Below are 26,186 nucleotides of genomic sequence, written 5' to 3'. Positions count from 1 at the left end.
CTGATTATTCCAATTACTTAAATGTCAATAAGGGGGAATAATGTAAAAAGAAAATGGAAAAATTAAATGAGGAAAATGGTAGCCAGAATTTCCTGGCAAAAATTGAGAGAAAAATCTGTCCTTTTTACTGAACCCGTGAAGAAGATTGGACGTGTGGCTCTGACTAACCGAAGGAAGGAAAATTTACCAAGATTCTGGTGACTTCAGTGAGAATTGAATTCAACGATTTATTTGATTAAAACACAGAAAAAAACAACACAAAATACAAGCGTCTTTAATCTAAATATTAAGCCTTAAACATTGAAATTCAATTTTTAGGACTTAAAGGCTAAAAATTATAAACTAATATAAATAAATCAAATATTTTTTGGGAAGATTTTGAATACAGTTTTAAACTAAAATCTTAGTCTAATACTAAAACTAAAGAAAAATCAACTGAAAAACAATATCCAGACCATGAGCAACGAGCCACACCATCGCCCGTCCAATCCACCGAGGTAGGCGCAGAGTTTACGCCATTGCTGCTCCAGCGTGTTTTGGTATCATTCCCAATTGACACTGCTACTTATTGAACTCCGGACAGACAGACGGACGACTAAGCAACATAATTAAATTCCGCGTTTTTTTTTTGGAAAGAAGAAAAAAATTAATAAATTAGAAGGGTGAACAAAAGAGTTTTGGATTAAATTTTTCTCTTACTTTGTGTTGGTATGCAGGTACGCGACATTGAACTGAGTTCAATTCAAGGTTAGGTTACCAGGCATTAGTTGGATTGTCGATTTAATGTGGTATCGACCTACATTCCTTTGTTCGTCCTCATCTGGAATTGAAAGCAAAGAAAAATTATTTACATTCTGACCAAGGAATATAATTAAAAAGCTGAAACACAAACTAATTCATACATACTTACGTTTTGGGAAAAAGCCTTAGTCACAAGTTGCCGTCAATGTTCCACACTCTGGGTGCCCGCCATTAAGCCCTAAAAGTACAAGAAGGAAAGATTACTTTCAAAAATTGATTTTATTGGCAATTTTTTCTGAAATTTTCGCTGTAAATGAATTGTAAGATTTCGATTCGAATTATGATGGAATGAATTGTTTTTCGCCAAATATCTAAGATAGTTTTAATAAATATGTACATAATTAAACCTGAAAAGATGAGAGCGTCTTCGGCTTAAAGCCTTATTAAAAAGGTGGTGGGAATGAGATAAAATATGGTAAGTCAAGGGTCAGATCTGGGACGTCAAGTATGAGTAGACGTCATGGCGAGAGGTGTTCTCGGTGGGAGGGCTATCTCCTGGCTGGTCAGCCGCCAGGAGCACTGTTTCTGTGTTGATAGTAAAATGGTGATTTGGTTGTTGTTGTAGCAGTTTTACCGACCGACCTATCGCTATATAAGAGGTCAACACGGTTTCCTTATCCGCACCCCAAGTGCTGCCGGCTAGCGCCTTGAGGACCTTGTTCCCACTTTTCATTTTATCGCAAATAGCTGTGGAAGACTTGAACATGCTATCGAATGTGACCCCAAGGATTTTGGGGTAGTTGGTGGTCGGAATTATATGCCCCTCGACCTGCACATTCAGCTGTGTTCTCATCTCTGCAGTCCATGTGGTAAATAGTGTGGCCGTCGATTTAGTGGCGGATATTTTCATATTCCTCGCGTGGAAGAAGGCGGCAAGCTCCACGAGATAGCTATTCACCCTGACACATATGTCATCAACTACAGGACCCGACGCCATGATCGTACAATCATCCGCATAAGTTACGATCTCGATGCCGTCTGGAGGGCGCGGAATTCCGGAAAGGTAGAGGTTAAACAGTTCCGGAGATATCACCTCACCCTGGGGAACTCCCTGTTTCACTCTATGAGGCTTGGACTTCTTATTCCGGAATTCCACGTACGACTGGCGTCCACACATATAGTTGACTATCCAACGTTTCAAACTTGGCCGGAGAGTAGTGTTCTCAACGTCCCCGAACAGCGTGGCATGGTTGACTGTATCAAAGGCCTTTGATAGGTCGAGAGCCACCACTACTGTTCTGTGGCACGGCCTGTTCTGGTTGAGTCCTCGACTGATATGTGTGGATATGGCGTGCAATGCTGTTGTAGTGCTATGTAGTGGACGGAAACCGTGTTGATGGTTAGCAACTGAATAGCTTCCTCTGATACTGGGGAGGAGTAAGGCCTCGAGAGTCTTTGCTACTGGCGACAAAAGCGAAATTGGCCTGTATGATTCGCCTTTGCTGGCATCCTTGCCAGGCTTCAGTAGCGGGACCACCCTGCCCATTTTCCAGGCTTCGGGAACTATGTGGGTGGCTAACGACAAGTTAAGGACTTTGGTTAAATACTCAACTCCCGGCGTATCCAGTTGCTTCAACATTACCATTGATATTCCGTCCGGGCTCAACGCTTTAGATGACTTAGCGTTTCGGATGACATTCGCAACATCACCCATCGTAAACTGTGGAGGTACATCCTCGGCGGGAAGAGCTCTTATACGACGTAGTACTCTTCGCCTCGCCCTATCACTCTCGGGGTGCTCGACAAATTGGCGGTTAAAACAGCCGGCGCACCTCTTCGGATCAGTCACAGTTACGTCGTTAAATGTGACTGCTGTCCTATCATCCTTTTTTCCAGGGTTCTAGAGTGACTTTACCGTTACCCACAGTTTACTCAAATCGGTTCCAATGTTGCAACACTTCAGATGGTCTAGCCACTTTTTCCGCTTATGCTCCTGTACCAACCGGTTGACTTCCACTGTCAGTTCACTGACTCTGGGATCAGTAGGGTTGGTACGTCGGAGCTCATCACGCTCATTCGCTAATCCCGCTGCCTCTGCTGGGAAATCCCACGGCAGCGGATTGAGGATTGACCCGAAACAACAACACTCCAGTTTCGGCCAGCGGCTGCCAACCCAGTGTATACATGTATACATGTTCGTGTATTTGGTTGTAGTTTAGGTGACCGTTTTCTTATTTTTACTTTTTTTGTTGACATGTTTCAGGCTTCTTTTTACCCCTTTTTTAATTTAGTTTGAAGTCCGGTATGATTTTTTTTGTTTGTACAACCGAAAAGATCTGCAAGTGGCAGAACCAACCCCCAATCCGACGAGCCATAGCCGGGCTAAACGCCAGCATACCGTCAACGTCACTTAATGGTCAATACAGCGATTTCATTTCGTTTTTCTTGAACACGGTTGTTACACATGTTGTTCGCTCTCAGAATAAGGTACACGAATTAACCCGTTCATACGGCACGATTCGTAATTCATAGTAAAATAATATAATATATAATAATATGAATAGTAGAAATTATTGCTTTTCTCCAAAAGATTTATCATATCACTAATTTTACAATTTTCATTCATGTTTTCAACTTTTTGTGTAAATGTTAACATTTTGAAAATATTTTAGCATTTTTCCATTTTTAAATTCTGCTGGAGAGACACTTGTTAAATATTTTTTTCTGCCGGTACAAACATTTTGAAAATATAGCTTCTTTTGTTTCCAGTTTTCTGTGGAAATCTCAACTCGTGGACAATTTTTTTTTTTAAATTTCATTAAAGTGTTCAATTTTTAATTTTTAAATGTCATACTTTATTTTTTCGATAAATACTCTCATTTGTTAGGGATGGCAAACATTCAATCTTAGTTCTGAGAGTGATTTGAATGGGACGAAGAACAAAAATCTTTGTTCGCTCAGCAAATGTTGTGTGGGGAATTAAGTAGATATTTCTTAATTATTAGCCGAACAAGGAATAGAGAGCGAATCACGTGCCATGTGAACTTAGCATATGTATGCATAGTTGCAGAGCGAACTCATTGAACCTGAACACTTTTAAATGTTAACTTTGTCATTCCGTTTGTAACTCCTGCCTGTCTTTCTGTTGCAACCACGCTATCGTTCGAACGAGTTGTGATAGATAGGGAGGTTAAGTTCGTAAATGGGCCATGCCGGTCCACGTCTTCGTATAGCCCCCATATAACGGTAGCTCCCGATAGTCGGTATTTTAATTATTTTAGCGATATTATACAGGGTTAGATGAAAAAACCAACAATTGTTACTGGAAGTCGTCTGTTAACCCGAAAGTAATGCAAATGAGAGCGGTCGGGGAGAGAAATTTTGACAATTCCAAAATTGGCTTGACAGTTGATTGTCCCAGCAGCTGTGTCGATACGTCTAGCTGTATTCTTCTGCCATGCATTGTGGGAGAAATGCTTGGCAGAAGAATATAGGCAGATGCATCAACGCTTGGGCGCATTGATATGTCAAAAAAATTTAAATTTTTTTTTTCAAAAATTTTTACAAATTTAAATAATTTTTGATTCAAAATTTTTATTTCCAAAATTGGTCTGACAGTTCATTGTCGCATCAGCTGTAACGACGCGTCTACCTATATTCTTCTATGGAGAAATTTTGAAAAAATAAAAGGCTTCTGAAAAATGTTCATATATTTGCGAAATATAATCCCATAATTTTAAATAAATGCTTTTTTTTTTGTTAATGTAGTAAAGCATAAACTTTTTTGTGTTAATTTGTTCCATTTTTTATTTTCACAAAATATTACGCGTTTTTTATTAGATTTCTTTTTCTCTTTTGTGTGTATTCGTAAACAAAGATCTTCTGACAACTTATAACCTGTCGAAGTGTATGTGAACACACAAGATCAACCCACTGGATCTAATAATCCCAATGAGTTAATCTGCCATAGTAAAAGCGCACTATAAGACTATGGATAGGTCGGATATCAATGTTGTCAACTTAAACTTCTTTTTTATATCAACATTGCTGGTATCAAAGGTATCGATTTTTTCGGTAACTGAAAAAAACGAGTTAGAGAACCCCGCCACTGAATTCTTTGTTGGTAAAAGTAAAACCAAGGTAGATCCATGATACAATAAGGAGGTAGAACAGCTTCGTAAAACTACAGAAATACAGGCCTGAGGTTATGCCCGTTTCCTGTTATTCAAAATTGTAGGCAACAAGTTGTTTTCATTTATTTGATATTTTTGTTCATTTCTAAAATGAGTCAAATAGCGCCAAAGATGAATAAAATGCCTAGACTCTCAAAAATATGATGCTAAGTGTTCATTCCATGGCAAATCTCGTTATTATTATTAATGAGCGCAGCGCAATATAAGTTTCTTCCAATCACTGATTTTGAAAATATTTTGTTTTTATTTTTCAAAACAACAAATATATACACAAAATTGGCAAAAGTAGAAAAAAATTGTAATCAGCTGGGAGCTCTACCTTACCTTTTTATTGTACCATGGGTAGATCTACTAGGTAGTCGCATCACCCCAGCTAATGGCACCTTTAAATGTCAAAACAAGTTGAATTCGCCCTAAATAAATGCAACACAAAAACAAAGTTTGTTTATGTCTTCTTCACTAAAAGTATTTTTTCTTGATATTCCAAAATTTAAGAGCAAGTTTGGAGTGAATTACCAGCAAAAAAATTTAAAAGTGTTCCATTTGCAATAAGAAATACCGTGAATCACAAGAGCTATGGCTCAGTTGGTCTTATTCATGGTCCAATTATAAGGTCTTCCTTCGAGCGAATTAATCGAAAAACAGCTGTTATTTTACCAGATGAAATGTCAAAATTCATGCTCAAGGCAAAAATAAAATTTTTCGCCTTGACAGAAGAATTTTGTGGCGAATATGCTTGTTGCCAAATTTTGACAACTGGACTGGGAAATGTATGAATAATAGTGCTGCTGCCGCGAGAGACAGTCTATCGAAAAACAAAACAAGTAATTCTTTTATTTTTTGACGTTCATTCTGGAAAAAATAACTATGCGAAAAGCAATAAATTTGGAAATGGAATGGAAAATGGAACGGTTTTAGACGCTATGGACCAAATCCGTTTCGGAACACGTGAAGTCGATTCAGGGATGTCCGTCGATCCGTCTGTCTGGCTGGTTAGTGCGCACGATAACTCTCGAGGGGGTATCCAATTTGATCCAAACTTGGTGCATCGTAATATTATTATCAAACATATATCGTGTTCAAAGTAGTGCCTCCCCCATAAAAGATCAATATTTTGAGTAGCCAAAACGCTCATAAAATGCGAAATAAGCTTCCGATTATTTTCAAACTGTGCATATACCAATATTTCTAGCAAAACAAGATCTGATGGCATCAAATACCTACCCCACAATGGGTCAACATTTGGAATAATAATAACTATTATAAAATGTGAAATAAGAATCTATTGTCAAATTTATATCAAATTAAATTCATAAGCGAAATGGACACTATTGTCCTACTGATGGAGTAGCTCTCCTTTAGAAGGCTAACATTTTGAATAATAATAAAACATGTCAAAATATATTTTTTTATAAACGGAAAAGCTGAGTGTATCAATCACATTATCTTCTAAAAGAATATAGGGGCAACAAACGGCAATTTTGTAGACTGGAATTGCGGATATTCTAAAAATATTTTTTTATAAGGACTATAGTTTTAAAGAGTTTTAAAAGCTGTAATTTTGGATTTCTTTAGGACTATTTTTTCCAAAAATCATAAGGATTTTTCTGAAAATTTGCAAATATACAACATCGCATGAAAGAAAAATAGGCTACATACAATTTTAAAATTCCACTTAGAACTGGAGCTGCAGCATGAGAATCAGAGGTACCTCAAAAAATAATTTGATTTTGTATGCACAGATATATTACAGACATAGTCTTTGCCAAATTATATTGAAATGCGTTCAGAGTTGGATATAGCTACCATATATATTTTCGGCCAATTTAAGAAATTAGGTGAACCAAACACGATGTGAATGTCCCATTCCAATGAAATTAGAATAAAAGGGGATGACATTTAGTACAAAAATATATATATATATATATATTCAGCAGATTGCGTGACAAACTTCAATTACGTCTGGAATTTGTAACGAAATTTCTGGACTGGATATATCCATAAAATAAGAAAACATATTTGTACGCTCAGGTAAGACAGCACCGAATGAATGTAATGTATTCCATATTTATATTTGAAATTCCCAGTTTATATGCTATCAAAATCGGAAGTACCACTAACAATATTGTACATTTTAAAAATTAGTTTTGCTTTGATTTAATCAAATAAATATCACATTTGGGAAAGCCTTTGGTTACCAGAGATAATGGTGATGGTGATTGGCTTTCGTAATTAGCCAATTACCCACAATATAGTGAAGCCTAAAAATAAAAAAAATTAAAATTAAAATTAAATTTTAATATGAACTTACATTTTTATAAATTGATTTTCAATAACTTTTTGTAGCCCATTATTCTTTGTTTGGCCTTTTGGACCTTAAGCCTCTTATTTAGGTGGCGAACGCGGAAATATATTCGGCATTTAAAAAATAATTCCTTAACATGTGTGGGCAAGTCGATGCCAATGCTTTCCTCCATTAACTGTTTTCGCAGATTAGATGAGTAGGATATTGTACCCCCATTTAATTTGTTAAAATTTATTTCCATCATTTTAACACGCGAAAGGAAAGCTTCTGATGGTTTCTTTAGCGACCCCTTTGACACCTGATCAACCCAAGTAAACGAATTTTCGTGACATTCGTATTCTTCAAAATTCAACTTTCGTATTATATATCCTGATATATATTCCAAAGCATCTTCCTGAAGAATACCAATGTCACTAATATCCGTTTCACTTATACCGGGGACTTCTAGAGTCTGCGTCAAAACCTCCTCGTAACCATCATCTTAAGAAGGCCCTATGTACGAAAAACTTTGATTAAAAATTGCCGTGTCGTCCGTGCTTGCATTTATCCATTCCGTAGCATCACCTTCAACGTTACCAGTGCCAGAAGGCAATTCCGTATTACGTGCTAAAAAGACAATACATTCTCATTTATTTGAAAATTAAAAAGGAAACACAATATAAATTACCCAGTATGTATTTTCGTATCCGATATTTAAAATCTTGCGGAGTGGGGTGATCATTGAGACCACCTTTGCTCCGTATAGCCCCAAAGAAGTGCTCCAACATATCCTGGTTCAGACGTCTTGTAAGGATATACTTAATATCATACTTTTTTAAGTATTCATATAGCATTTGAAGTGCACTATTAGAAATAAGTATTCCTTTTTGAAAGAATTCAATGGTTTTTTTGTTGGGTATAATTGGAACCGACATTAGTTTGTTCATGCGGGCTAAAATATTGTTTTGGTTTTCCAAATTATTTCCAAAAGGCTCCTATAAATTTAAATGGAAGTTACAATATTCCAATACATTGTACCAATTTACCTTTCCAGTTATACCAAACGTACTCGATGACGCATTATGAACATCGAACCAGTCGTTTATTAGCTGAATGAATTCTGCTGTTTCCACTGCATTGTAAATGTCCATACGTAATGAGTAGCATCTTCTTATGGAATTTGCTGTTGTATGTGAAAATAACTGGCACGCTAATTTCACCTTTTGTCGTCCTGAAATTGAAGTTTCTAGTGAACGTTACGATGTAAGTTATTTGTCTGTATACCTGCGCCTTTGACTGAAAGATGTTCTTCAGTCTTATTGAAGTGTCCGTTTGTGTGTTTCATCAAATCCACCAACGTTTTGGACGTAACAATCTTATTGTTTACAACAAAGCCTGAATCGAGAAAGTGGTTCCTTACGAGTTTTAATAAGTGAGGACATCCGCAAATGCAAATACTTTCTCTTCTGGATTAGTTGGATGTGGAAACCATGGCTTTTCTAAATAGGATGAGATAAAAAATTCTTACATTATTTAATCAATATTTCCCTTTTTAAGTAATATTAAAAAAATAGTCAATTAACCACAAAAGCGTTACTAATGGCAATGAATGAAAATAAATGTAAATGAAACCATGCTGTACCAAAATTAAAATGCTAATTACTTAAAATAACTTTACGTTAACATTTTAATTAACGATTGCTTCAGAGTTGTCTGATTTTTCCTGTAAGCAATCGATGACTCTGAAAATTAACAACCATTTATGACTTGTGCAGTGGTCTTTTAAAAGTCTGTCTTTTAAAAGTTTTTACCTGAAGTTATGTCAAACTCTTTCCACAACTTCCGATTGGTTGGACCCATATCACAAGCAACAGCCACTACAGGGTAACCTACTTCATTCAGAGCCGATATCAGGAGTAGTAGGATTTGCTTTGACATCTTACAGTCAAAGTCATAAAAAACTGGCTGCTTCCACGAGTTTTTAATCCCGATTGCCATTACGACCTGCACATAATTTGCCGGTTTCCGTACAATATCATTATGCAAGTCATACTCATACGTTTCCGTAACTTTCATTTCGTCAAATGACAGAACACGCATGAACTCAACAGATGACCACAGGATTCCTTCCTTTACACATATTTTATTGCACCATCGATACAACGTTGAGGTGCAGGGCAAAGGATATCCCTTGTTGTAAAGATGCCTATTTGCTCTAGGGCCAGCCGCGTGCAAACAAACTGTGCTGGAAATGTTTTTCCACTCCCATTTAGCCATTGTGCCACATTTTAATTTTTTCATCTGGCCGTCCGTAAAAATATTCTTCAAGGAATCAAGGCCCCGGTTAGCTTGCAAGAGCTCTTTGTTTAATTCCTTGTTTTGATTTCGCAGTTCCTTTATCAATTCTAGGTACGTGTCCATTTCAGCTGCGAAAATGACGGGACTGTAAACATTTACAATAATCTTAAAATTATTATGAATTTATTGGAACTTATTTCATATTACTCAGTCTGTGTTTCCTGGTCTTTACAATTTTTGGTCGGATTTTCTTGGGAGACAAACTTGACAAATTTCACTCCATTTTGCCCTCATTTTTTCGTCCTTGGGGGCGGAAAAAAATGAACTTTTCCCTGGCACCTCTTTCTTTTTGCAAATCTTGCATATTCTCATTTCTATTTTTTAAAATAAAAGGAAATTAGTTTCCTTTTTTTTAAATTAAATTTACTTTATTCCAACGTTTATGTGGCTCACTGTATGTTTTTCTTTTTCTCCTTTTTCTCTTTACAACAAATTTAAAATGGCAAAACAAATCTTTTCGCATAACAGTAAAAATCATGTTTTGACATTTGTCTGACGTTTGTTTTGGATGCGGCGAATTCAAATTTAAGTGACAGATCGATTGGTAATCAGCTGAGCTGGAAGGGGGACCTTATACTTGGATCATGGTCTTATCCAAACTTCTACTAGCCCCAGCACTCTGTGGTCTGCGAAAACTCTTTGTATGCTTTGGGGAATTTGCATCAGATCTTCTATCAAGAGAGCTTTTACTAGTGGCGATATTGGTGCTGTGTTCTTTCTTTAAAACCATTTGATCGGCAACACGTGCTTCTGTTGTGCCATGTGATCATGATTGTATATACTGATGGGATCTACGACGAATATTTAAAAGTGTTACAAACGGAATGACAGCTTTAATATACCCAACTTTCCATTTAGGAGGTTGTAAAAAGGTATCTGATTCGGGTCTTTAGGAGAAAATACATTAAAAAACCTTTTTTTAATTTTTCTGCATCTACACTTGCGTTTTATGGCATCGTTTGGTACACTGAAAACTTAAAAAATAATATTAAAAAATATAGATATTAATAATCAATAAAAAATATATATTAGTATTGAAAAAAATGTTTTGTTGTGTTTCTTTCTATAAATTTAAAAGTTTCATTTGATTTGCAAAAAGTTTCATTTCGGTTGCAAAAGATTTCACTTCAGGTTTAATTTCCATTGCAAAAGGTTTCATTTAATCTGAAAATGCTATATTTTAAATCCGGTGCGGAATCTACATACTAACATAAAGCATCACTTTCAAATGTTTTCGAAAAGTCGTTCTCTACATTTTCCATTTCATCAAGAAAAAAACTTAGAAATATATTTGCTCATGATAATACATTGAAAGATGCGCTACTTCCTTGCAGAAGGTCTCAATGTGAATAAACATTAACTTAAAGCCATGGTAGAAGAATACAGGTAGTTGCATCAACACTTGAGAAGATTGATATGTTCTTATGATATGCATTTTTCAAGACAAATTACAAATTTAAATAATTTTTCATTCAACATTTTCAATTCCAAAATTGGTTTGACAGTTCATTGTCCCAGCAGCTGTGACGATGCGTCTACCTATATTCTTCTACCATGCTTAAAGCTTATCCTCAACACTAATAGCATGTTTCCATTGGAAACCGAACAACGTTGTTCGCTCTCAGAATTAGGTACACGAATTAACCCGTTCATACGGCACGATTCGTAATTCATAGTAAAATATTTCCTTTTTTCAAAAATTTTGTTTGATGATTTTAATGGGAATTTATACGAAAATATATGAACTTCTCACTAATATGAATAGAAGAAATTATTGTTTTCCTCCCAAAGATTTATTATATCATCAACTTTACAATTTTCATTCACGTTTTCAACTTTTTGTGTAAATGTTGACATTTTGAACATATTTTTGGGTTTCTCCATTTTTAAATTCTGCTGGAGGGACACTTGTCAAACATTTTTTCTGCCGATAGAAACATTTTAAAAATATAGCCTCTTTTGTTTGCAGTTTTCTTTGGAAATTTCAACTCGTGGACCAAATGCGTACCTCGAAAAAGAGAGAAAACAGAATTTACTTTCGTTTGAATGTACATACGCCATTCAACATTGTAGTTTTCATTCATAATTTTCAGTCTTCCCAAAAATTTTTTAAATTTCATTAAATTTTTCTATTTTTAATTTTTAAATGTCATAATTTATTTTTTCGATAAATACTCTCATTTCTTAGGGATGGGACATATTTTTTCGTTGTTCTGAGAGTGATTTGATTTGAACAACGTACAAATATGAGTGTTCGCTCAGAAAATTTTGTGTGAAGAATTAAGTAGTTTTTTCAAAGTCAAGGGTCAAACAGCGAATCAAGTGTAGTGGAAACGCCACATAACAGAGTTAATCCGGGTAGAGATTTCTTAAACGTACTTTAACACTTTTGCCGCGATTTTACCACTTTGTCCGAAAATGTATACCCATGTAAACGATATATAAAAAATTGTCCACAACTGTCGAAACTACTGCACAAAGCCGACTCACACAACTCTGCCGTCGCAGACAACATTCTTCGTTTGTCTTGGTGCTCTGATTACCATGTGTCAAACTGTCGTCTATTAAATTTGTTAATAGCTAGAAGCCAAATTTATTAAAATTTATACAATAATTAGATTATTGTGCTTAACGAAATAAAATAATTCCAGACTAAATCAGAGCGACAAAACCCGTGTGCATAATGGTTGTAACCGAAAGCGAAAAGGTAAGATTTACAATAAAATAGTCTATTTTATGGGCTCTGTCTGCCCTGCCAACCTAGACGTCGTGGAATTTTTCTATACATAAGCAATGCGTGTGTCTGTGTGGTGTTCACCTGCCCCTTGGATCTTCCCTAGATGTATAGTTTATATTATCGACGATCCAAGAAGTTTGACAATTTGTGGTATCTTAAAAATAGGATGGAGAAATACCTGACGACCATATCTGCAATTGAATATTAATTCTTCTCAAGCGAGTATTTTCTAATAGACCACAAATGATAGTGTCTTAAGTTTGGATACTGATTTACATATTTTTGTTATTAAGTTTTTGTCTATGAATCATTTGTACATATGGAGAATTCTAATGCAGACACATTTGTTGTGCATAGAACGAAGCCTCCTCCCTTTAACAAGACTGGTGATCTTATTGGAATCATTTTTCACCTTTCAAAGCAACAATTTAACAATTCTTTACACATTGCGTTACAACCGTTCTACAAACTATTGAATACCGTGGCATGAAAATGTGTGTATTTTTTGGTAAAAATATAAAATAACGTTTTGTTTTTTATGTAAAAACATCACATGCATGGTTCGCGTGTCCGTTGTGAAACATGTCTGTAGGTAAATATCTGTAGTCTGATTGGATGCAGCCTCTTTTTAAAACCTATAAAAAGATGCTAGAAGTAAGATAAAGGTTTTAAGAGTGATTGATTTACAAGTTAATTAGACGTTAAATCGGTTCTGAGGAGAAATGTCGGAAATTTAAACAAATTTTAGGATAAGTTTACATCTGTTCGAATTGGTCACCTTTGGCACGAATTATGTCTTTCAAACGGCCAATGAAACCGTCACACGCTGCCCGATTGTTGCTCTGGGCCATTCCCGGCGAAGCGCTTGCTTGAGTTGATCGACACTTTGGTATTTTTAAGTGCCAACCTTGCCATCCAAAATACTCCAGACACAATAGTCCAACGGATTGGTATCTGGACATTTTGGTGGCCATTGTGCGCTGGAAATGAAGAGAGGAACCTCATTGAATAACCATTTTTGGGTGGCACGTGCTGAGTGCGATGGTGCTGAATCCTGTTGGAATGTCCAAGGTCTGTGACCAAAATGTTTGCGTGCCCAAGGCTTTAATACCATGGTCGTTATGGCTGTTATGGAATAACTGGAAAATTCTCACCAAAATGCTTTTGTATGCTTGTAAACAATATAATGAGCTGTCACTGGAATAATTTTAACAGCTGTCAGACGATTGGCTTAGAAATTACAGCAGTCTGAAGTTGGTTGCAGTTTTTTCATTTCACCCTGTACATATATAGTTTTACCTTAAGTTAAGGTCAACATTAATACATTTTTTATTGAAATATTTTAGATCAAGTTTGGCGTTTATTTGTTGAAATACCGCAGTCCTTCCCATAGAGAGCGTAAGCACATTGTCATTCCATCTGTAACTGCTCGAAATATTCACGTTAGAACCTATGCTTTATTTATATTCTTGATCAGCGAAAAATTCTAAGCCGAGTAATCACACTATCTTTCAAAAAAAAAGATCCCACCATAATGTACGTTGTCAAAGATGTTGTTCTATCATCGATAGCAATGATGTGGGTTGGCATTATATTTGGAACTTGCAATCGTTTTTACAAAAGATTCTTAGTGAATTATAACCTGATGCTTGGTCTGGCTTTTTCGCCAAACTTCTGACAAGACATCTTAACTAAAACTTTTGCATAGCAGTTAAACCCAACCTATGGTATGCATGCTGTATAATTTTGTTGTGTTCCTGTATTTTTTGTAAATGATAAAACTAATATAGGAGGTTCGGGAACACATCTTCTACTTACTTAAACATGTCTATAAAAACCCAAAACTCGCTCTTTTTCAAAGTGTGGGCCATGGCAGTCCACGTTTTTATCCAGTCTCCATATAACGGTAACTCCCACCATTCGGCATTCTAATGATTTTATCCACATTTGTCACCGCAATAGTTTCGAATAAGGCTACCACCACCAACTTTATGGTATTTTTAATACCTTTACTGCATTCTCCAATCGATTTTACTAACGATGGCGCAATAAATTGGATCTGATTCGAATATTGAATTCGGATAGTTTTATTTGCTTTGCCTTATGGTACACATTTAGCTTCTAGTGAAGAAATAGTAACAATGCTAAACACAAGGTAGGTTAGGTTAGAGGATGCTCGGTTGCTTATAGCAACATGCTGGTCCATTGTGATCATCCCAGTTCAGAGAGAAGGGAAAAGGAAGTAGAGGAGTAAAGAGATAGTGTTATTAAAACAGATTGTAAGGAAAGCGAATAGTATCCACGAAGAAATTGACTAACTGACTGACTACAATACTTACAATAGTTATATCGTCGTACCCCATGGCCCTGATATTGCTATGACGTGAGGTTAAGCCTACCACAAAGTTTAGGTCAGATTTCTCCAGAGATAATAATTTCCTTTATTTTTACCTGTTATGCCTTGTTGAAAAAAAAATAATTTTTAAAAAATAAGGGTTAGGGTCAACGTAAATAAACCGATTCATCCATATACCTGTGTTTATCTAGTTATTGCCTGTTAATTTCGTAAAGTGATATAAATCTGGCATTGACAATCAAATTAAAGATATTATGTGGTACATTAAAGAGTTCTTAGTCGCCCTTTAAGGTCTCTATTTGCTTGGAATGCTAAATAGTTGTTTGTCTCCAGTTTCAGTGTCTTAAAAACTCTTTGTTTATCAATTAAATCTCGAAAGTATTGAAAATTTACAAAAAAAAAAAAAACTGACCAGGCTCTTTTCGAAACCTAGGTATTCCCTGCCTTACCCCCCTGGTAAAAATTACCATCAAACTCCACTAACAATAAAACAATTTAATCAAACAACAGTATAAGGGATTAAGACTTACCATTTTACAAGAAAAAAGTAAAAAGACGTTAAGGGCGCTATAGGAAAACGTGATATTCAATGTTCTGCCACCGGTGATAGAACCCATTACGAACTACAAATACCAATTTTTATACAAATCCATAGAAAAATGTGGGTAAAACCATCAAAATACCGAAGGTACCGCTATACGGGGGCTATACAAACACGTGCACATATGTGTGATGTTCCTCCATCGGGAGAACCTATTGCGAACTACAAATACATTTTTTTAGACAAATCCTTAAAAAAATGTGGTTAAAACCGCCAAAATACCGTATATCGGTAGGTACCCTTGTATGGTGGCTATACGAAAACGTGGACCTATGTATACAATGTTCCGTCACCGGAGCTGAAACCCATAACGAACTACCAATACAAATTTTTAGACAAATCCTTAAAAAAATGTGGCTAAAACTGTCAAAACACCGAATGTCGGGAGGTACTGTTATATGAGAGCTTTACGAAAACGTGAGCCTATATGTACAATGTTCCGCCACTAGAGCTAGAACACATAACGAACTACAACAACATATTTTTAGACAAATTGGTGGAAATATGTGGCTAAAACGATATGGGAGTTATCCCAAAACTCATTTTCAATACCAACCATCCTTGACACAAAGCCAAAAACGGTGCCAAATTTAAAAGCTCTAAGTCAAAAAATATGAGCTGACAGACAAATGGACGTCATTAAATCGACTTAGAATTTTATGCTGATAATGAATATATATACTTTATGGGCACACGACGAATATTTAGAGGTGTTACAATCGGAATAACTAATTTAATATACCCTCCTTTCCAAGGTGGATTACGTGTGCTTAAATGACAATAGGGAGTGTATGCGGGATGTATTTTTTTTTAGTTCAGTAATAAAATAATATATATAATAATAATAATAATAACCAACAGTTTTTTCTGATTTTAATTTGATTTTTATCACAATGGCAAATCTGTGTCTCAGTTTAACAAAGAATTAAACATCTTCAAACAGTAAATGCTATTGACCTACATAAATTTATATTGAGAGCCCTCATATTGCTCTTTGCATTTCAGAAGAAGAGCAAACACGTACATTCTATAATATAAACTTATTTTTTGTTTTACAATGTGTACGCTGGCTGAAATCTTTATAAAAATTCCAAAACTATTCTTTTTGGTAGAAGTTTTAAAAGAAAGTACCTACAATGAGTTAAGAGAATTGCTCTTTGTTTGTTTGGAATTTATTTTTATACATTTCTCACTGCGATTTCACTTTGACTTGACGATCGCTCAATTAGTTAATATGTCATCTACGCTTTGCTCTCCAGAGATGACTAAGTGCATTGTACTTGTCATGCAAAACAAAACAAAAATGAATTGGGAAGCAATGAAAGAGAAACAACGAAGAGAACAAAAGTGCATCTCATATAGAATAAATATAAAAACACATATCAAAGTGAAAAGGCAAAGCGTATGTACTATGACTGCAAATAATCGAAAACGAAGTTAGACACAGTAACAAAGAAGCAATAAACAAACCGAAGGCAATACAATGAAGAATATTATGGATTATTATATTTTGTTGTTTCGCAGATATGCCCAAATTTTAGGGCAATGGCATCGATTATTTATCAAACACTTAATTTGCGTTGAATAAACCCAATGAAGCTAATAACAAGCAAAAATGTACTGAACAATATATATTTAGATATGAAAATTTTTTTCACAATTTAAAAATATATTCTCAAATTTCTATGAGCATTTTAAACATTCTGTTGAAAAACGATAACTCGCTAAAAATCCACAATAAAATTGACAAATGTCCTTGCTTAATTTGACAAAGTAAAGTGTTTAATCCAAGTAGCTTTCGGTAACTGTATATAACAAAATACAATTAAAAGTTTTGATTAGTAGGTATTTCCTATTTTTCATAATTTAAATCAGAAATCTTAACACAATTTCCGTCAGTTGCAAGGAATTGGAAATTTAAACACTGAAATGATGGAACACTTATGCGCGACACCGACAATATAGCAACGAGATTAAACTACAAACATTTCAGTGTGATATTAATTAATAAATGTCAATAATGACTAGCTTACATCCTAATTTCAGTTGTAATTTGACATTTTTTGAGTTCTCATTATGGAATTCTTCCTTCAAAAAAGTTGTTTGCGAGATTTGAGCATGTTGCTTTTTTAACCCTAAGTAAATAGTAGAACTTAAAACATGGGAAATCTCGGACTGTGCAACTGAAAGTATAGGATCACTTTTTGCTATAGCACCCTCATATAGCAAAAAGTGGACCTATACTTTCAACTGTCCCCAGTGAGATTTCTTTTTATAGAAGAATTAAGAAGCCAGTAAGGAGAGATAAAAATTCGATTTGCTCCACGTGATTGTTCTAAACCCAACACCGCTTTGAATATTTAGTAGAATCACGTGTAGCAAATAAACGCTGTATCTTAATCAATTTCCACTAAACTAACATGTGACCTCAAGCACCGAATATAATATACTATGAAGTGCATATTTTAACTTTGAGAATGCTTAAATATCAAATATATATGGGAGATATATCCCAATCTGAATCGATCTTGACAAAACTTGAAAAAGGTACTTTTAGGATGTATCCAATATCTTGTAGATATAAAAATCGGAAGAAACACACAGGGTGAGATAAAAAACTGCAACAAAGTCAAACGCCACAATTTTTACATTTTTTTTAAATATTGAATTGAAGGCAAAAAATGTCGGAAATAGCATCACATTTTAGAATAAGTTTAGATTTTTTCGAATTGGTCACCTTTGGCATGAAGTATGGCCTTCAAACGGCCAACGCTGCCCGAATATTGCTCTGCGGTATTTTGGTCATTCCCGGCGAAGCGCTTGCTTGATGTGATCGACACTTTGGTGTTTTTTATGTATCCGGATATTTTGGTGGCCATTGTGCGCTGGAAATAAAGCGAAGAACCTCATTTTGTAACCAAGCAACTCTTTAGTTCTTTTGAGTCTATTTTCTTTCTGTTGCGATGTAAGTTCTTGCATTTTTGGAATTTCAATGGCTGTAACCCGAGCTCATTTTTCAATATTTGCCGAATGGAATATTGCGAGATGTTCAGCTCAGGAGCAATTTTTGGAATTTCAATGGCTTTACCCCGAGCTCATTTTTCAATATTTGCCGAATGGAATATTGCGAGATGTTCAGCTCAGAAGCAATTTTTCGGCCACTGCGACGCTGGTTTCGATCATGTCGCTTCTTTACTTTTCGAACCATTTCTGCTGATGTTGCTGTTTTCTTCCATCCACTTCCTTGACGTCGGGCTACGCTACCAGTATCACGGTAACGAGCGATGGTACGAGACACAAACGATTTATTCACATTTAAATTTTTGGAGTGCTCTACCGATAGCCACTTTTGGTTTTCCAGCCAAATATAAAGAAATCATACTATCACGCTTGAATTCCATCACAAATAACTTTTTTCTGGAAAATTCTCACTGGAATAATTTTAACAGCTTTCGGACTAGTGGCTTTGAAATGACAGCAGTCTGAAGTTTGTTGCAGTTTTTTCATCTCATCCTGAATAGAAGCTACATCCAAATATGAACCGATCTTAATAATATTTGGCAGAGGTATTTTTCTAAGCTGTATCCGGTACCAAATATGATTCCATGTAGATCATCAAAAGGAACTATGTGTCTATTTAGTGTCCTTTTTCCTTTGTTACAAACAAATGCACAAAGACATAATACCCTGCACCGCAGTGTGGTGTCGGGTACAAAAATGTGGGGTGGTGTCCCCATTACATGGGGACTAAAGAAAATATTGGACCTATGCTTACAGCTCTAAGAACCAGAACTTCCATAAAACCGACAATCGAAAGATGTTCTCAGGTACATTTGTGTACAATTTTTTTAAGGATATTCATTCTTAAATGTACATTCTTGCATGGTACGAGCTGATTATAATTTTTTTCTAAATGTGCCCGACTTCTGCCAATTTTATGTATGTATTTATTATTGTTTTGAAAAATAAAAACATACTATTTTCAAAATCAATAATTGGAAGACGCCTAAATTGCTTAAAGCTTTTCGCCAGGTTTGCCATTGAATTGAAAAAAATCCATGCATTTCATTCGTTTTTCCCGTTGTTTAACTGATTTTAAAAATGAGGAAACATATTGAATAAATGCAAACTTGTTGCTGGGAAATTTGACAGGAAGCGGGCACAGCCTCGAGGCTGTATTTCAGTAGTTTTTACAAAGCTGTTCTACCTCCCTATTGTACCATGCATTCTTTTCTTTTTATAGTAGTAAAGTATTGAACACTTTAGATAAGAATAAGAAATAGAAATACATACATACATACATTTTGATTTTATCCACAAATAGGCATATTTTAAAACTGAAACCTCTTCACCCTTTGAAGTGAGTATAGGTCCTAATGTCAGTAGTTGTTATATTTTAGAAGAAAGGTGTATTTATTTAGTTATTTAATTTGTCTATGTTATATGGATTAAAATGTACAATGAATATATACTATCTGTAGCCATATGGCTGAATGAGAGTATAATAACGCCGGCAAGTATATATATATATATATTTTTTTTTTGCTTACGCCCAAAATTTGTGAGATGCCTTGCAACTGATGTCTTAAGCCTTGATGCACTTTTTGTCACCTGCAATCGTACCAGACGATCCATTTGTTTCTGATTATGTATTCCATTTAAGTTTAGGTTGTACATTTGTATCCTCCTTACGGAGTATTTAAACATACTATTCATGGTACAATAAAAAGGTAAGGTAGAGCTACCAGCTTATTACAATTTTTTTTCTAAATGTGTCCGACTTCTGCCAATTTTGTGTATGTATTTATTGTTTTGAAAAATGAAAAGGAAACATTTTCAAAACTAATGATTGGAAGACATGTAAATTGCCGCTCGCGCATTATATCTATTAACCAGTTTAGCCATGAAATTGAAAGATTGAGCAGTTTGGATAATATTTTTGAGGGAAAATTCAGGCATATCATTCATGTTTCGCGCTATTTTACTCATTTAACCAGTAATGAAAGTCTTAAAGTCGGGTGGGCCGACTTTATGATACCCTAACTTAGTAGAGCTCCACATAACAATTAAAAGTTTTTATGGGAGAATTCAATCATACAAGCTATGATTATAATTATAACTTAAAGTTGAAAGGACTAATTATGCCGAAGCATTTGTATCTTTTAAATTCGAACTTGTGTTGCCCATTTGGTGCACAAATAATTTAAAATCGCATAAAAATATATATGGGAGCTATATCCAAATCATAACCGATCTCGATAAAATTTGACAAAGATATTTATGAGATGTATTTGTATATTTCCCTGAATATCGTTGTTACGGAGTGCATATTACGGATGTGGGTAACAAATATAACAAATCGGATGAATAATATATATGGACGCTATAGCTATATCTGAACCGATCTTCACCAAATTTTACATACTGGGTAGTGGGTACATCTTATTGGACACAACTGATCTTTTTACAACATTGCAAAAATTGGAATAACGTTTACTAACAGTAAACCGAAGGAATACAACAACGGCACAGCAACTTACTTTCATTTCTAGTCTAGTCGAGCCGCTCTCAACTGGAAAACACAAAAGAAAACAGAATACTCATAATCAGAGACGGTCGTGAATCAAAGCAACAAAGAGCAGCACTGCTCAGCCAACCAATCAACCAACCAACATGGCAGACCGTTCGACCGACCATAAGAAAACAGTCAAATGGGTCTTCATGTACACTGGGTTGGATTGAACCTCGCTCTTTGGTTTATTTTTTAGTATTTTATGTTTGTCATTCTTTCGCAGAGTGTTGAATTTGTTGCTGTTGACGATTTAGTCAGCTACTCTGGTCTTTGTGTTGTTACGGGCTGGTGCCGCTGCGTACATTCTTTGCTTTGCTCATTGTATTGGCAAATCTGTGCTCACTAACAGTTTCAGTTGGGAAACACACATCATACTTTCCACATCGCCATACGGTGACGGCTGTATGTTGGGTTGTATTTAAAGCAAATCAACAGATTTGTAATTTTCTGTTCATTTTTTATAACTTAGTATTCTTGTTTTTCGTCGAAACGAGACAAACGTTTGTCATTAACAATACGTTCATTAAAAAAAGAGACTATTAAAAAAAAAACACATTACGACAACACTTGTCGTTTCGAATCGAGTCTACCTTGGAAAACTGTGTAACAAATTGTGACAAAAACAAAAAATTGCCAAAGCCGAAAAAATTATATATTTAGTTATTACAAATTTCGCTTAAACTTCGGTCGTGTTTCATTTTACCAGCAAAAAATTTCTTCTACCTAACCGAAAAATAAAGGAAATTGAGTTCATCCTACGTCTTTCCAAAAGAATAATTCACGCGAACAAAAGCCTAACCTGTGTTCCATTGCCCACAAAGTCTGCAACGATTGTCCATCCGTTATTATTGCCCATCAAAAAAAAAAAGTAAGCCAGCAACGAATCCGAGAACAAAAGGAAGACAAGTTAAAAAAATTGTCGTAATAGTTAACAAGGCGAGGAGAGTGACTTCATCGATCTCATATCACCGTTCATCAGCAAGGATACCTACCCATACAACGTGTCCATAAGAGAACTTGCAACAATCCATCCACAAAACGAGCAAATACACATATCCATATATATATAATTGTGTGTGTGTATGAATAATCACCCTCACCCTAGTTCTCTTGCCGAAATTCCCACTCTCTCAGTTGAACGAACGTTGTTTACGTTGGCTATTTCTTGTGCGCTCTCTTACGCTATCACCATATTTTGAGTGTACTGCCTGCCTGTCTGTGTATTGATGTGTACTGCCATTTCATGTTTAGCTATTGCTAGCCACCACTCTTCATAAGTTCTTTCATTTTGTTTGCTGTAATTTAAGAGCAACTATCCACCATTGTTCTCTTGGATAGTCGTTGGTGGGAACTCGAATACACACAACCACCCCACCTTGAATTGTACTGCAGAGCAAGAGCATTTGCATTGAATTTAGTTTAACAAAGTGAATATTATTCTCCCAGACGACATATTTGGTTTTATATCTGTGTCATGATGTTCCAAAGCGACTTCCATAGAAAGAAAAATTTTGCAAACCCTCATTTTTTCAAAGTAAGAAGAAAACGCATCCATCATCTTTACTGAGCATATCTTCCATCGCAGACCACACCTGCAGTGTCGGGTTGGGGTGGTGGTCATGCTTTGATATTTTTTTCCTGAGATCGTTCAAGTGACATTGACATAATTTCCAAATTGTTTGTATTTTTTGTTTTCAGAGTTCAGCAACGCCAAAGGAAAACTCTCCTGCTCCTGCTGCACAGCCCACACCTGCCGCTGGAAGGCCCGAGGCCAAGGAAGAGAACAATAAAGAAACAGAGGAAGTTCGCCAAGAACATTTGATCAAACATCCACTACAGAATACCTGGACTTTGTGGTATTTGGAAAACGATCGTTCAAAATCATGGGAAGACATGCAAAACGAAATTACCAGCTTCGATACTGTGGAAGATTTCTGGAGGTAAGATATGTGTAAAACTACATAATTAGCAAACGATTTGATGAAAAAAGAAAGCTCATTTTCGAACTGCTGGAACTTACTATGCAGCATTTAAGAGAAATTGCTTTCACTTCATTAAACATGACAGTTTCCCCTGCAACTATTGTCCCATAGTGCAAAGACTGCAAAACCCACTTAACATGATGGCTCATTGGAGGCATAAAAAACGCATCTACTGATAATTTATGGACTAAAAATAAAATTTACTGAAGAATGTATAAGACAATGTCACCATACCATCGAAACTTGAAATTTGAGGTTATATTTATGCAAAAAGACCGACACATAAGAGAATTTTTTTCCATATGGCTAGAGAGGGAGGGTATATATCATTTAATAGGTCAAAACGTGTAACGGGTTTAGACCATAGGTATCTTTGGACCAATTCCGTTTCAGAACATTTGGAGCCGATCTAGCGATGTCCGTCGATCCGTCAATCTGGCTGGCTGGTGCGCATGAAAACTCTCGAAGGGAATATCCGATTTGGTCCAAACCTGGCACTTCGCAATATTTATATCATATTTATTTAGATCCGATACAAAATGGTCACTATTGGTCCATTCCTTCGAAACCATCTCCATAGAGGGTCAACAATTTGAATAATTATAACAGAAGTCAACATTTATTTAAATAATCGAACATTGGCTGAGAGTATACATCAGTTGTTAAAACCTACTGATACTTTTTAACTTGTTTTCCATTGCCTTCAGTACTGCAGTCCTGTAATAAGTGGGTAGAAAATTTTTAAATTAATTCATAACATAATTGCACAAAAGGGATCATACTTTAAGATTGCAAAGGCTTTTTTTAATTTACCTTAATTATGAAATTATTTACAAAATTTTCTATCGATCGTTACCAATTTAAGGTGTGTTTCAACATTTTATTCAATTCAAAAATTGAAAAACATACATAGGGTTGTTTAGAAATTCAAATAAGCCCTAAATGTTGACAATTTGAGCTGGATTTCTAATTTGTTGATTTTTGTTTTGACAGTCTCTACAACCACATCAAACCTCCATCTGATATTAAAATTGGTAGCGATTATTCACTTTTCAAGAAAGGAATCCGGCCTATGTGGGAAGATGCAGCCAATAAACAAGGTGGTCGCTGGGTCATAACTTTGAATCGTAGTCCCAAAGCTGAATTGGATAACTTGTGGCTGGATGTGGTTGGTATTGAATTACAGTTGGATTTAGATTATCGTGTAATGCATAAAAAAACCTTTCTCATTTATTAGATTTTATGTTTGATCGGTGAAGCATTCGATCATTCAGATCAAATTTGTGGTGCCGTGGTAAATATTCGTCAAAAAGCTCACAAAATTTGTAAGTATTCAAGTGATAAACACGTTTACAAAAGTTTAATACGTTTTTCATTTTTTTTATAATCTAGCTATTTGGACTGCCAATGGCAATAATGAAGAAGCTGCTATTGAAATTGGTCATAAGCTGAGAGATTCTTTGCGCTTGGGTCGTCAAAATTTACACTATCAACTGCATAAGGATACTATGGTGAAAACGGGTTCAAATGTTAAATCCATTTACACTTTGTAAACCCATTACCACACCATCTTCAACAGCTATACCTAGAAAACAATATGGAGAATAAAGAAAATTAGTCATTATGCTCTTTGTGCACACAACCACATATACTACACACATATAAACTAACATATTTTGCATGATAGGAATATCTGTTATAAGCGGTTTTCCTGCATTGATTACATTGATGTAAAAGCGTGTGGGTGTGTATTTTTTATTGTTTTTTTTTTTTAAGTTGACTATCCCAATCTTCTGATGAAGAAAACGGCCGATAAATTGTTACACACAAAAACGACATTGTCAACAACATAATATGGCAGATTTATCGGCGACAAGTAAATCGAGTGCAGTTCTAGCAAGGCAATTTTAGTTTGATGAATACTTTCACCACACATGCTTCTTTCCCAAAAAAGCTGGTCTTAATATTCAAAAGAAATTCAACAGTTATTAATTCTTTCTCTGAAAAACAAATGCAATCAGAAAATAACATCTGCACGTGTCGTTTATTATTTTATGAATTTGAAATTTTAAGTTTTGTGTTTTGTATTCATAATTAATTAATATAATATATAGAATCAAATAATTCATGTAAACTAATGTCTGGAATTATTTAAACAATTAAATTACTATTCTAAAATTGAAATTAAAAAATAGCTTTTTGATAGTGTTATTTTCTTAATTTTTTTATGAACAACAACACCTTTTATCGAATATCAGTCGATTGATCTGCTAACCAATAAGATCATGAAGTATCTAATTGGGTAAATTTTCGGCTGTCTCACTGCTAAACAAATGATGAATATTTTTTTGCTTTATAAATTTTTATTACTTCTCACAAAACTAGACAATTTACTCTCCCTATTCTAGGTATGTAGCTTGGCAGTCCGGTTATAATCCATCTTCTTTAAACTAACCAACAGACATCGATAACAAATTCGTAAAAAAAACTCTTAATTTTTAATAGTGTTACAATACAAAATTGACCATTTGTTGCTTAGTGCGAAAACAGACCCGCAACGTTTACGGGAAAGGAAAGTGCATTTTATATGGAAAAGCAGGGAATATGAATGATGTAAAGGTAACTTTTTCTTCCCCCCTTTATCCGCAGAAAGCACTTCATGGGGTTAAACTTTACACATATGTTTACCTACATCAGAAAAGTAAAATGAAACTTGGCAGAAAATATGCAAAAACTGCAACAAAGCCAAACGCCATCGTTTTTTACTTTTTTTAATTTTATTGAATGAAAGCAACAAATGTCGGAAATAGCATCAAATTTCAGAATTAGTTTAGATTTTTCGAATTGTTCACCTTTGGCACTAATGTCAAAGAACGTCACACGCTGCCCGAATGTTGCTCTGCGGTATTTTGGCCGATTCCCGGCGAAGCGCTTGCTTAAGCTGATCGACACTTTGGTATTTTTAGTGCCAACCATGCTTTCCAAAATACTCCAGACAAAATAGTCCAACGAATTGGACGGATTTTGTAAACATTCTTGGATGGCGCATGTTGAGTGCGATGGTGCTGAGTCCTGTTGGGATGTCCAAGGTCTGCGGCCAAAATTTTTGCGTGCCCAAGGCTTAAATACACCCTCCAGAATACTTCCGCGATAATATGCGACATTTATTCTGATGCCACGGTCGATTTATACGAGCGGAGAGCGACCATCGGCTGTTATGGCGGCCCACACCATCACCATGGCTGGCGCTTGAGTTCTGGTGGCCAACCGAAGGTGCACATTTTAAGCTAACCTCTTTGGCAAGTAAACACGATCATTTTGTTTGTTTACAAACTGCTGGAAAATATTCATTTTCCATCGGA

General features: G+C 35.4%; 1 protein-coding gene and 1 long non-coding RNA gene across 3 annotated transcripts; one reads left to right on the top strand and one right to left on the bottom strand.

Annotated features, from left to right (window-relative positions):
- Positions 1-252: 252 nt before the first annotated feature.
- LOC109613911 (uncharacterized) lies at positions 253-3,240 on the bottom strand. Its single transcript, XR_009344232.1, has 3 exons — positions 3,017-3,240; positions 700-979; positions 253-595 (listed from the first exon to the last, which is right to left on the bottom strand). It is a non-coding gene; the product is annotated as an uncharacterized LOC109613911 (long non-coding RNA).
- Positions 3,241-12,105: 8,865 nt separating this feature from the next.
- On the top strand, positions 12,106-25,016 carry LOC101895749 (eukaryotic translation initiation factor 4E1). Of its 2 annotated transcripts, none has more exons than XM_005190026.4 (5): positions 12,106-12,283; positions 22,541-22,782; positions 23,818-23,992; positions 24,062-24,149; positions 24,217-25,016. In XM_005190026.4, the coding sequence occupies exons 1-5, from the start codon at positions 12,260-12,262 to the stop codon at positions 24,375-24,377; spliced, it is 690 nt and encodes a 229-aa protein (XP_005190083.1). In that variant the 5' UTR covers positions 12,106-12,259; the 3' UTR covers positions 24,378-25,016. The 2 variants fall into 2 exon arrangements, with proteins under 2 accessions (XP_005190083.1, XP_005190082.1); XM_005190025.4 differs by lacking the exon at positions 12,106-12,283 and adding an exon at positions 21,266-22,376.
- The last annotated feature ends 1,170 nt before the right edge of the window (positions 25,017-26,186 follow it).

Source organism: Musca domestica, unplaced genomic scaffold (assembly GCF_030504385.1).
Source record: "Musca domestica strain aabys unplaced genomic scaffold, Musca_domestica.polishedcontigs.V.1.1 9, whole genome shotgun sequence".
NCBI lineage: Eukaryota > Metazoa > Arthropoda > Insecta > Diptera > Muscidae > Musca > Musca domestica.
This window is presented reverse-complemented; position numbering and strand designations above follow the sequence as displayed.